Source organism: Egretta garzetta, unplaced genomic scaffold, assembly GCF_000687185.1.
Source record: "Egretta garzetta isolate BGI_Z169 unplaced genomic scaffold, ASM68718v1 scaffold323, whole genome shotgun sequence".
NCBI classification, from domain to species: domain Eukaryota; kingdom Metazoa; phylum Chordata; class Aves; order Pelecaniformes; family Ardeidae; genus Egretta; species Egretta garzetta.
The window spans coordinates 3,050,490-3,062,477 of record NW_009259435.1 but is presented as its reverse complement, the minus strand read 5'-3'; the positions used below and the strand labels follow the sequence as shown (position 1 = coordinate 3,062,477).

Genomic DNA, 11,988 nt, shown 5'->3' with positions numbered 1-11,988 from the left:
CTGCTGAACTAGACACTAACTCCCTTAGCATCAGTGCTGCCATTTACTTTGCTTTTTATCGCTTGTTCCTCACTGCTTTTTATTTTCGTTGCAAGCTTTGCAGTTCAGCGTGGAAGTGATTTCTTGCTTGTTTGGGCAGAGCAGAGATGTGCTCTGGGGAATCGATGAGAGGGAGCTCTCAGGTTTACACAGTCATGCAGACTTCTTCACAGAACACCTACCAAGCGTCTTTAAAAGATGCTGGAAGTATATAACAGCAAAATTGAGATGGCCACCTGGGCATTGTCTAGGGCCTGAGAGCTGGGACCTTTTAAAGCATCAGAGCACCTTTTTTGAAATAAACCTTTTCCTTTATAGTTCCATTAAACATGTTCAGAATCTCTCCCGAGTGGTGGCCCCTGTGCTTTGATACTTGAATGTTCTCTCACTTTTCTTATTTGAGTGAGAGATTAGTAACCTGACTGGCATGGAACTGGAAGAGGAGCAAACATTGCGTACCAGCTCCCCTAATCATGCACAATGTTAGCATGAACTGGGAGAGCACAAATCCCCTAAACACCACGCAAACAAAACTGCTCAGGCAAGAGGATCCAACATGGGGCTGGGATGATTTTGCCATTGCTTTCCACCAAAATTCCATAATCTTTGCAGCCCCTTTCTTAAAACACATTCCCCAAAAGAAGGAGAAGGTGAGCATGGCTCATAGGAGTTGACTGCATATAGCTCAACAGCTTCCAACCTTTGGTCCTCAGGAGCTTATCAAAGAATTTGTGGGATTTTGTGAGTCCATATCTGCTTTACATTCAGTCTTTCAAATGAGATCCTTATACGCCGGAGACTTGAGAAAGCCAGAGATCAGAGAGAATGTATATTTGAAAATTGTAGTAACTCTTTGGTCCCTGAAAGACCTAATATTTGTGCACAATGAAACCTGTGTGGTGAACTGGGTATTGCTGGAGCAGAGGGGGCTGTGCAGCCTGATTTATGCATGCCCCTCACAGAGGAGGTCTATCTGCACGTGTTCTCTGAATCGGAACATTGCTTTGAGCGGTGCCAGGTAAAATGATGGATTCAGTGGGAATCATACAGCGTTCATCTGAGGAATCAGACGGTATGGTCTGACAGCGCTGGTTGCTCAAGGAACAGGTAGAAGGAGCAATGGGAGATGGAAACCAGTGAAGGGAAAAACAAATAGGGGGCTTTCCCCTTTGCAAAAATTTCCATTCTATAGAAAGTATCTGATTAGTTGGATTAAAATTAGGGGGGGAGGGATTTCTTTAGAATTTTTGTGAAAATTTGTTTTTTTCCCTGGCGTCTTCCAAACCACTGTCTATTGAGAGTACCGGTCACGGGAGAGCAGGGATGTGTGAGGGAGAGGAGTGGGGGTGGATGAAACTGGATGGATAACAAGTGAGGTTAAAAGATGTAGAAGAGCTGTTTCCAAGAGGCAAGAGCTGGAGAGTGGTGGTTCCTTCAGCTTCAGGGCTGTGCACATGGAGACAAAGGGGAAAAGCTGGCAGGGAGATAGACAAAAATCTAAGAATTAATGCATTTTGTTCATGAGATATTTTAACAGCTGGACCTCCGAGACTAACAATGTCAGGCTCCCATTTCGGTTATTCCTTCTTTTCACTATTTGCTCTTCTCTGTCTCTGTTTTTTTTTTTTTTTTTCACCTGTGCTTCACGTAGTTTCTCTGTGGCTATGCATCCAGCACATTTGGCCAGTCGCCCACACCCACACCAAAGGTAAACTGAATACATGAGTTCCTCTGTTGTATATTCACCTCTCCTTGGCAAGGATTGTGCTTTACTCTTGTCAGTTTATTCCTCTTCCCACCCTATCTATAGAGGATCCATTTCAAGTGACCGATATTGCAGGGAGCATTTTTACGTCTTGTTGAATAGATGCAGGCATATGACTGTCATTTATATCTAGGATTCAACTCAGAAGAGCTATGTAATGATGGGAATTCGGTTTGGATAAAATCAGAACCAGCCTGAGCCAAAGTTTTGGAGTTTTTTCCTGATATCTGAATCATTTTAATTAACTTCAGATGAACCATCTGTGGGATTTGGCTGTCGTTTATCATGGTGCCACCACTGGCTTCAGTGGGACATTATCCCTCCATACAACTGCAAATCTGGCCCTGTTTTTCCCTTTTAGGGGCAGGAAGCTGACAGTTCATGTGTGAAGAGAGAGACTCCTGGATGGCATTTCTGTGTTGCTTGGAAATGCCATCATTCTTGGGGGGTGGGATGGCATTAGGTCTTGCCCAGGGGAGAGCTCAAATCCAAGCCTTCAGTGACGCAGTTAATACTGAACTTTGCCATGATCATCCAAACTGGCTCTTGACACCTTTTTTAGGTCTTTTCTGTGGCATTTCATCTCCTGACTGGTTCTGATGGTTTCCCAAACCATTCTTGCTAGATATTTGGTCATAGGGTAGCATACTGTGTGCTAAAGCGTTTGTGACATTAGCTTGTGACTCTGCTCACATTTCCATGACAATCTTTTGATAGCCAGAGGATTATGTTAGAGATGGACCTGACTTTCAAAATTTAAAACCTTGCATGGGGCTGAATTTCAACCCTTCTTACCTCTGCAGTGTCTCGGGGTGTTTGGACTTGGAATTCCAATGAGGGGGATCTGACCCAAAATGATCCAAAGTCATTCATTCCAGAGCTGGACTCCTTCCCCTCCATATCATGATTGCAAATTGTTTGGATCGCAACATCTCATTGGGCCCTGCTCTAATGTTGTAGCAATGCCACACACCAACAAAAAAAGTCCTTCCTGAGTTAGGATATGGAGGGATTAAATCCAGGAGTGAATTGCTGTGCAAAATCTGCCGAAATTCCCAAGCCAGTCTTCTTCTCTGAAGACAACAACAGGAGATACAGGGAAATGCGAGACATAATACTGATGATTTCTATGAGTTTTGTTGTTGTCATAGTCGTTCTCATAATACAGCCTCATGTTTTGTAGGTTTTCTAATGAATACTAATTGATTGCATTTGTTAGGCATTGAGGCAAGGGTGGAACAGCCAAGCCAAAAAAGATTTTCCAAGTATATCAACATCAGTAAGTTTTATTAAATGGGGGTGGAGTTCAAAATAGTGGTGTTATACATGTAGCCCATGTCAACTTTGCATCTGAAGGCACTTTCCAGACTGCACAGCCTTTAGGACAGAGATTGTCTCTTCACTATATGTCCCTGCAGAACCTGCTGTGAGGGGGCCCTCAGCTTTCTGTGGTGACCTGAAGACCACCCCAGTGGCATTTCATATAACCACATAACCAAAAAAAAAGCATCATTTTTCTTAGACTTCTGAAAAAAAAAAGGCTGAGAAACAGCATGTCATATTGGCACAGCCCATTTTAGTGACCTTTTAATCCTAAGGAGATGGCAGGACAGCCCTTTGTCCAGAACCTTTCCCCAAAGTATTGCTGGTGGTACATGCTTCTCTCTCCTTCCCTAACTCATCTTAAGTAATTAATCTTTCTGCGTGTCCACTGAAGCAGGTCGCCATCTCCCCAGCAGACCCAGTGCAGAGTACAGCGATCCTGGTGCACCATGCAGCCTTCTCCCTAAAGTGGGAGGAGAAGGTGCAGAGGGACAGCAAGAGTAGCTCCTACCACTTCTGACGTTTCTCCTTGTGCTTGCCTTTCCCATTGCTTCTGTTTACTTGGCTTGAATGTTACAAAGAAAAAAACCTGGTGATTACCCTAGCTGGAACTCTGGGTCTGTATTAGGACCATCCTACTTAACTTTGTGTCCATCTTAACCCACTGAACCCACAGGGTGCAGATAGGCTGAACTGGTTATGCTTTCTCAGCTCTGGACACATAATAAGTACGTAAACGTGTCCAAGATACCAAAGGAAGGAGTCGGAATAGGTCCCTAGAGACTTCACAGCTTCACAGAGGTGCTGAGAAATGTCCTGATGCTTCAGCTGTAGCACTGGGAATCTTGGGCTGAACAGAACATGCTGGCAGAACATCCCCTTGTGTCCTGATGATGATATTCTGCCCTGACTTTTGTCTTTATGTTACCGCAAGCAACCACGCACGTCTCTGCACCTCTAAAGCCAGAGTGGCTTGAAGTGGCAGAAAGAAGTGGCATCGAAGTGTGTCTGAATGTTACTGTGGTCTGCACAGCATTCTGAATTTCTCTTTTGAGATGGTGCTTCTCTTTAAAGCATGTAATTCTCTTCCTTTTCTTATTTTTCTCTTCTGCTTTTTTCCCTTTGGTGCTGAGGACAGGCTGCTCATTCTTCCCCATGACACACAGGTCACGTCCTCCTGTGTGCTAGACTCTGCATGGACACCAGTGAAGAGAAAGTCTGTGTCCCAAAGATGCTACAGTCTCAGTCTGAAAGCTAAGACATGTCTGCCCAGAAGAAAAGCAGAGTATATTCAGGTCTTTCTTCTTTAGGCTATGGGGACTGTTTTGAGCTAAAAAATGCTCCCCATCTGCAGTAAAACCTGCATTTTCAGTGCCTCGCTAGGCTGTGTTGGCAGGCTGCTCCACTCATTTTTTGGGGGCCCATTATGTTGGAAGTGGTGTGGTTCTCCCCACACTGGTGCTGGGGTGAGGTGGGAGGAACCACGATGATTTCAGTGCTGTCGCCCTGCCCCTGCAGGAGGAGGCTGATGCAAAGCACTCGCCTAAGTTTTCATTGTGTAGCTGAGAGCCTGGTTAGTGCCCACATGGCTGGTGCCCACCACGAGAGGGGTCTGTGCACAAATGTCAGGCCCAGGAAGCCTGTGAATAGGTGAGGTGGTGCAGTCTTGACAGGAGGAGCCCAGACCACTCTGACATTTTGGATAGGTGGACAAGCCGCTTTCTGGCTGCTGTGCCTTCCCTCCAGCCCCTCCCAGGAAAAAGCTCTCAGGTGTAAGGATGGAGATGGCACCACTGCCTTTTACCAGATCTGGATGCATGCACAGAAGAAATGCAAGGCATCAGCAACCTAGGGAAGCAGGATCTGCTGTCTGGGAGCAAACCACTCATGCATCCCCTTGTAGACTCTTGTACAAAGTCTTGCACCCTTCCTACCACCACAGTTGAAGAATGACCTCTCCCAGCCAAGCCCAAATTGACAAATCTGGCTGACATGCAGTTGCTTCCAGCTTCCAGCTCTGCTCCTGCATCTGTTGCTGCTTCTAACCCCTGTGGCTATCCTTTCGCATTTCACAGAGGTGAGCCCCTTGCACATAATTAGCAAAGTGGCAAGAATACATTAATCAAAGCTACCCAAACCAGGATTCTTGCTGAAACAGCCTATTCCTCATCAAATCTGTGACAGAATGCGAGCACCAGACTCTACAGTGCTCTGCAGGTAGCAGCTGCATCCATTAATTACTTTAGATTTGTTAACAGTTTGTCCTTCAGGGGAGGATTTTGCTGGGAGAGATCACTGACAGCTCCCCATGCTCTTCCCCACAAGCAGGCCAGGTTTTTCTGGTGTGTACATGAGCTGGGTTTTCTCTTGTTGGAATTCCATGATGACTTTGTGTTTGTGTTGATTGGGTTTGTCTCAACGTCATATCCAACCTGAGCTGTGCAAATTCCCTGCCCATTGCAAGGGGGTTGGACTAAATGATGTTTATAGTCCCTTCCAACCCAAACTGTTCTGTGATTCTATGAAATTCCTCAGTTTTGGGGGATGGGAATGTTATCTGACAGGTTATTAGTGCTATATGATGAAGAACACATAAAGATTTTAGCAGAACTAGAAAGAAAACTCACCACCTTGCAAAACATAGCAGCAAGGCCAATGCAACTGGGGACCTTGTGACTCCATGCATGGCTTGACCACCTGCAGAGAAGAGGATGTTTGGAGGAAACATGCATTAAAATCCTTCTGGAATCCTCCCTTTGGGAAATCCCTGGCCATCAGGTCATGCCACAGTTTGCCCTATTTTCGATTCAGAAGGAGTTGCATCCTGGTGCCCAACTCTTCCTCCAACCCACCAGCAGCCCTGCAAAGGGTCCCTGAACACCAGACCCTACGAGACACACGGCACCACCATGACTGGTGTGTAATGAGCTCAGGTAATAGTGATTGACACATAAAATGAGCTGGGAGCTTCATTAACTTTGGAGCTGGTATATCAAGGTTCTCCCTGGGCAGGGAGAAGGGGAAATAGGGAAACCACTCCATTCTGCTTTAGAAACACCTGCCCCAACCTGGAGACTGGAATATTAATTTAACCAAAGGAACTTAAACAAGCAAAATACTCAAAAGCATCCTGATTCACCCTAAATACCCACCTCATTTGGTCTAGTTAATATTATTTTCCAAATACAACTCGAATCTTCCCTGTAGAACAGGCTGAGGAATATAGACCTTACCAGCAGTTTCTGGAGCTATTCCAGAGTTGCCCCGCGGTGAACGTGCCCCTGGCTCATTTTTCACACTACATGGGTCTCTGGGTCTCTGGTCCCACACCCCAGGGAGCAGGAGAGGCTCAGTCTGACATGAGAAACCACAACAGAGGGTTGGCTTGACCATACTGTGATGCCTGGGGACAGGGAAGCCAAGCCATTCCCAAGAATAATCCCTGGGCAAATGCATCACCCCAAGCTGCAATACAGACTTTTGGTGGCCCAGAAGGGGCTGTTTACTCTCACAGGCAGATCTTCCTCATGGATCTGCATAGGGCAGTTGGGATTGCCAGTCACACAGGGAGGTTTTAGCAGGAAAAATTGAATTATGGCACCTTTCCTCCCTGGGTAGAGGCATATGGAGCAGGTTGCCAGAGTCCGGCCACTGCAAGCTCGCCGACTCTGCCTTGCCCCTCTCCTGCCACAATGCTCAACCACCTCTGGCCCTGCTCCCTCCTTCAGCCCTGGCTGTTGAGGGAGGTTCCCAGGGACGAAGCCGGAGGCAAAAGGCTTTGTTATCCTTTCATTTCCTGAGCCCGCTCCGCTGCGGTTTTGCAGGGAGCGGAGACAAGGAAGCGCTCGCCGACGCTCAGCAGCCAGTTCAAGCGATCCCTGGAGCTGTTGATGAGGACTCTCAGCGTGTGCCAGCCCTTTTTTGTCCGCTGCATCAAGCCCAATGAGTACAAGAAGCCCATGGTGAGTCCTGCTTTTCTCTCCTTGGTTGCCTTTTGTATGGGAACGCCTGCAGGGTCACTCTGCCCCAGAGCCGACAGCAAAACTTGGAAGTCGATGGAGCTAGGATTGACCCTGGGTGCTCGAACCAACTCACAGCCTGTTCTGCAAGCAAGGGAATCACCAAAGCGTTGGCAAAATCAGGCACTTGCCTTGTGATCCAACAGCACCCTAAAAATTTTTGCAGAGGGGAGCTCTTCCCCCCTACCCTTCTTCCGAAGGATGACCTCAAGGAATTCACCCTGCAGCCCCTTCTGCTATAGGAAAAGTCTTGAATTTCCATAGGGGGTAGGCACCTCCCTACCAGAGACTTAGGCTGAGTTGTAGGGCCTTGGGTTCGGTCCTATGGCAGGGTTCAATGTTTCCTAAAAGGGATCCCCTTCCCATGGGGTTTTCTACAAAATCTTTGCTTCTGAGGGATCTCACTCAGTTTCACCCCCATTAAATCCTTTCAACTGATTTTTTTTTTTTTTTTTTTTTTTTTTGCACCAATTGTGAAAGTACAATTCTAAAAGCAGAGAAAAAAGGTGAGGGGAATGATTTGCCTCTGATTCCCAGAGAGTTGCTGCAAAAGCAACAAACACTCTGGGGACACACTTTTTAGGAGGAAACGAAAGGGAAGGAGGTGGCTGTAAATCCCCCTGAGCACAAACTGCTGACGGAGGGGACTCTGAGTTTTGCAGTGAAAGGCAGACGGTAAGGCGGGTGCTGAACATCCCGATCCCACTGTCAGCGCCTTGCAGGGTCGGAGCCTGGTGCTGTTGGCAGTCACTGTTAGCTGCTCACCACTCTTAGTGCTTGGGGAGGAAGAGCTTTATTTAATAATAATTTCAGCTATCTGTTTCTGTGAATCATTTTGCCCATGCCTTTGCACTTCAGTAGCGGTTAATCTAGCCGGAGCTGGAGCTTTATCTAAGTCACTATCTGTTAGCAAAGCTCAGCTGAGTGCAGAAAGGCATAAAATAATGAATTTCAGAGCTGTTATGTACAAGCAGTGTTTGTTTGAAATTTAGTTTTGCTCTTCGGTGACCCTAATATGATGCAGAGTAAAATTTTTGGTGGCTCTCTCAGAGCAGTTCACTGTGCCCTTATCCTGGTTTTGGTGAGCATAAAAAGGCACCTAACAGGATGTTAATGGAATATTTTGGGTTAATATTGAAAAATATGTCTGATCTGAGCTTATCATCTGGGTTGAGATCAAAAGACGACCTTCTTTAAAAAGCATGGGTGATGTTGAGAAATAGATGGACATCCTGAACTGATGTTAACAAATTATTCCCAAATTATTATGACTTTGAGCTGCTCTTACCCCTGGATGTCTGGGATTCGGTCTGGCATGTTGTGCCCTGCATAGGAAGTCTGTATTTCATCAGCTTTTGCAAGTGCTAAGCCAGAAGTCTGTGGCCAACCCATTTATCTACAAAACTTACAGTGGGACATAAAAACAGGTATAAGTTTGAAAGAATTGGGCAGAGAGAAATTAATCTCCCCATTAAAGTAATGAGTGGATGAGCTAACACCGAATCAGAGTCTGTAGTGCTATGTGATACAAAATGTGATTTCTTGCTAAATTTATCTTTGGCCTTGGTTTAATAATACAAAGGGGAAAAAAAATCCCAGAGAGTGGTAGACAGAGCTGTGCAGGGTGACTGCAAAAGAGAACATTTAACATTTTGTGGGAGTTCATTTTCTGTCCCTGGCTTTGAAGGAAAGTGTACTGATAGTGGTAGGAAATGGGATAGTGGGAAGTGAAAGGTCAGTGGAAAGTCCTGACTGTTACTTTATGTTATTTTAAACCTTTTGCTTCCTTCTAAAATGTGCTGTGGGGGAAAACAAAAATAAAATTTGATCAGGATGGTGGCTGGAGTTCTCTGGGTCTGTACATCGACCTATGCTGCTGTTTCTGAGCATTGCTCTGTTGTTCTGGTTAGTCCAAAAGAAATGTGTGGGATGGATTAGGTACCAAAGCATGCAAAGAAAGTCAAAACTGTCTCCAGCAGTCTGTGCCTCATCAGACCCTGATGCCAGGAGCTCGTAGTTGCCCATATGTGCGATGAACTAGCCCTGGAAGCTCTGGAGGGTTATTTGCAAAGGCCACAGCCGCTCATGTACCCTTCTGCTTCATGGCAGGGCGAGACAGAGGAACACGCACCTCTTTCCTCTGCACCTTTCTCATCCCTGATGCCCAGCTTAGATAGGGACAGCTTGAGACCAAACCTGGATGAGGCTTGCTTTCTGCCTTTTCCTTGCTCATCTGTTGCCTTCTCCTGGGATCAGGAGACTCTAGCCCTTTCATGGTTAAGTGGCTGCTGTGAGCTGGTCAAAAAGCTCCCCCTTGGATGGGGAGATGGGTGCATCCATAGGGCAGATCCTCCTGTCCCAGGAGATGCTTCTGAGATACAGGCACATACCTATGTCTCCTCGCTCACTTCAAGGAGGGCCTACGTGCCTCACATTTTAGATCCTCATATCTGTACATGCACAGATGCTCACATTTTAAACAGCTGAAGGGAGGGTGGATGAGTAACGCCCTGGCAGTAACTCTTTGGCCCAGGCTGGGATTTACTGTCCCAACTTTCTGTGGTGTGCCAGCACCACACCACGTCTGCCTTTATGCCACGTCGACCCACTTGGGTTGAACACTTTTTGGATGCTCCCAGCAGACAATATCAGGCTGCAAGAGGGTGCTCTCAGGGGCTCCAGGATCCCCCTCAATGCGCAAGAGAGATTTTTCTGAACGTCCCTTTGCTTCAGCAGATCTGCCCACCTAGCAGCATCACTCCTTATCCACCCTGAGGCAACCAAAACAAAGAGGAGCAGCCAGGTTTATTAGCAAACACCTCCAAGGACTGGATTGCCTATGTCTGTTGTCTGGCCTTGAAACGATCTGCTGCTTGTCAGGAGCACCCACAGATGCTGGTCTGAGATTTGTCCTTTCCCTAAAACCCTCAGCTGTTCTCAGTTCTGACCTGTTCGTTTTAAGCTCCTTGGATGTCCTTCTGGGTACAGGGTGGTTTGATAATATCCCAGGGCCTTGGCATCGCCAAGGCTGCACTCTTCCTTTGTGTGACTTCAGCGTGTCACCTACCCTAAGATCAACTGGTGTAGGCACCCTAAGACTTTTGAGTGTCTGAGCCTTGGCTGATATGGTCCTCTGCTTCCTCTGCCTGCAAAACAGTACTGCTGTCCCCATACAGGAGTGCTGTGATCATGCCGGTAAAGCTCAGAGCAGTGGTCAGAAGTTAATGACCATGGAGTGGTCATTGTGAGGGTGACTGTATGGTTTGACCCTTGTAGATGCTGCCCATTTTCCCAAGGTGATGTTCACCATTGCATTGTGCTGTCCAGTTCTCTTCTCAGTCCTTTGTGTAATGCATGGGACACATCCAGTCTTGCAAGCAGGAATTAAAGAAATGAAGTGAGTCAAACGCACTCAGCAGTTCATTGGATCAGGCCCATGACAGCAAAGAGCCCTATGGCCTTGGGTCCACCAAGTGAAGGATTTGGGTGGATGCCTGACTTGCTTGCCCCACACATCTTAGATTCCCCACTCTCTATGGCCAATCCAGGCCAAGATGTGCAATCAAACCACCATGTCCTGTAACTTCCCCAGCTGTTTGACCGGGAGCTGTGCGTCCGTCAGCTGAGGTACTCAGGGATGATGGAGACCATCCGGATCCGCCGAGCTGGCTACCCCATCCGCTACACGTTTGTGGAGTTTGTGGACCGGTATCGGGTACTCATGCCCGGGGTGAAGCCAGCATACAAGCAGGTGAGCATCTTCTTCCACGGGAAATGACTGTTCTCTGCTGGGCTCTCCAGAGGTATTTATGGGGTGTGCATCCTCTCCAAATGCAATTATGCAACATTTGATCCCCAGATGTTACAGTGGTGCTCTGGGCTTTCCAAATGAAGGAAAAATGGTTGCAGGGCTGGCAAGGACAGGTAGCTATATTCAGCCTGTCCCTCTCGGTCACTTTAAATGTGGTGACAGTAAAGCCCTGGGAACCTCATTAGCAGAAAACTACTGGAATTTGGACCAGAAAAGGTCCCCACTGGGCTTGGGAGGAGTGATGGGTGAGGCTAGTCGTGGTGAATCCCACCCCCTCTCCTACCAGGGCGACCTGCGTGGGACGTGCCAGCGCATCGCCGAAGCAGTGCTCGGGAAGGATGATGACTGGCAGATCGGCAAGACAAAGATATTCCTGAAGGTAAGTGGTTCTCCACATCCCCTTGCCTGTGAAGGGATCTCCTACCATTCCCTTTCCATCACAAGACGTCACCCTTTCCCATGGTCTCTGGGCTGGCGTGGCAGTGGGTAGGACTTGGGCCAAGGCAGGATATTTGGGTCTGGTTTAGGAAGCGGTGGGCAGGAGGAAGTCCTGACACTCTGCCAGCACGGATGCATGCACATACCTATACAGACACAGAAATAGTCACAGCACATGGCCACTCAACCTCATCTCCTGCCTTCACCCAAAAAGCACAGCAGCAGAAGGCATGTCCGTGCAGAGTCCTGCAGAGAGAGGGACCAAGAACAGGCTCTCTTTGCTTTCAGCACGTCCTTGCACAAACCAAGACGTGCCTACAACCTCCCTTTCTGCATCGGTCCTGCTGACACAGAGCAGCCCAACGTTGCAGGTCCCCTTCAGCCCTGTTCTCGCTCATCTCCCCTTACAAACTCATTTCTGTGTTGTCCTGGGAAGATGAGGCTCAGCTGGCCGTGAACCAGGCTGAAAGCAAAGGCTTCTCTCGAGCAAAAATCTCAGCAGTAAACCCTCACCGCTTATATGTAAATTCACCCCCAACCCCATCACCAGCTTGAACACCCCCATCTCTTCCCTAGAAGCTGTTCCCGCTAGT

At 47.4% G+C, this 11,988-nt stretch overlaps 1 protein-coding gene across 2 annotated transcripts in view; it reads left to right on the top strand.

The window, feature by feature from the left end:
- MYO7A (myosin VIIA) overlaps positions 1-11,988 on the top strand; it is a 63,209-nt gene that overhangs the window by 19,096 nt on the left and 32,125 nt on the right. For both annotated transcript variants that reach the window (XM_035892688.1, XM_035892687.1), the window contains exons 14-16: positions 6,952-7,089; positions 10,739-10,897; positions 11,244-11,336. In XM_035892688.1, the coding sequence (XP_035748581.1) occupies positions 6,952-7,089; positions 10,739-10,897; positions 11,244-11,336 (390 nt within the window). The remainder of the gene's footprint in view (positions 1-6,951; positions 7,090-10,738; positions 10,898-11,243; positions 11,337-11,988) is intronic.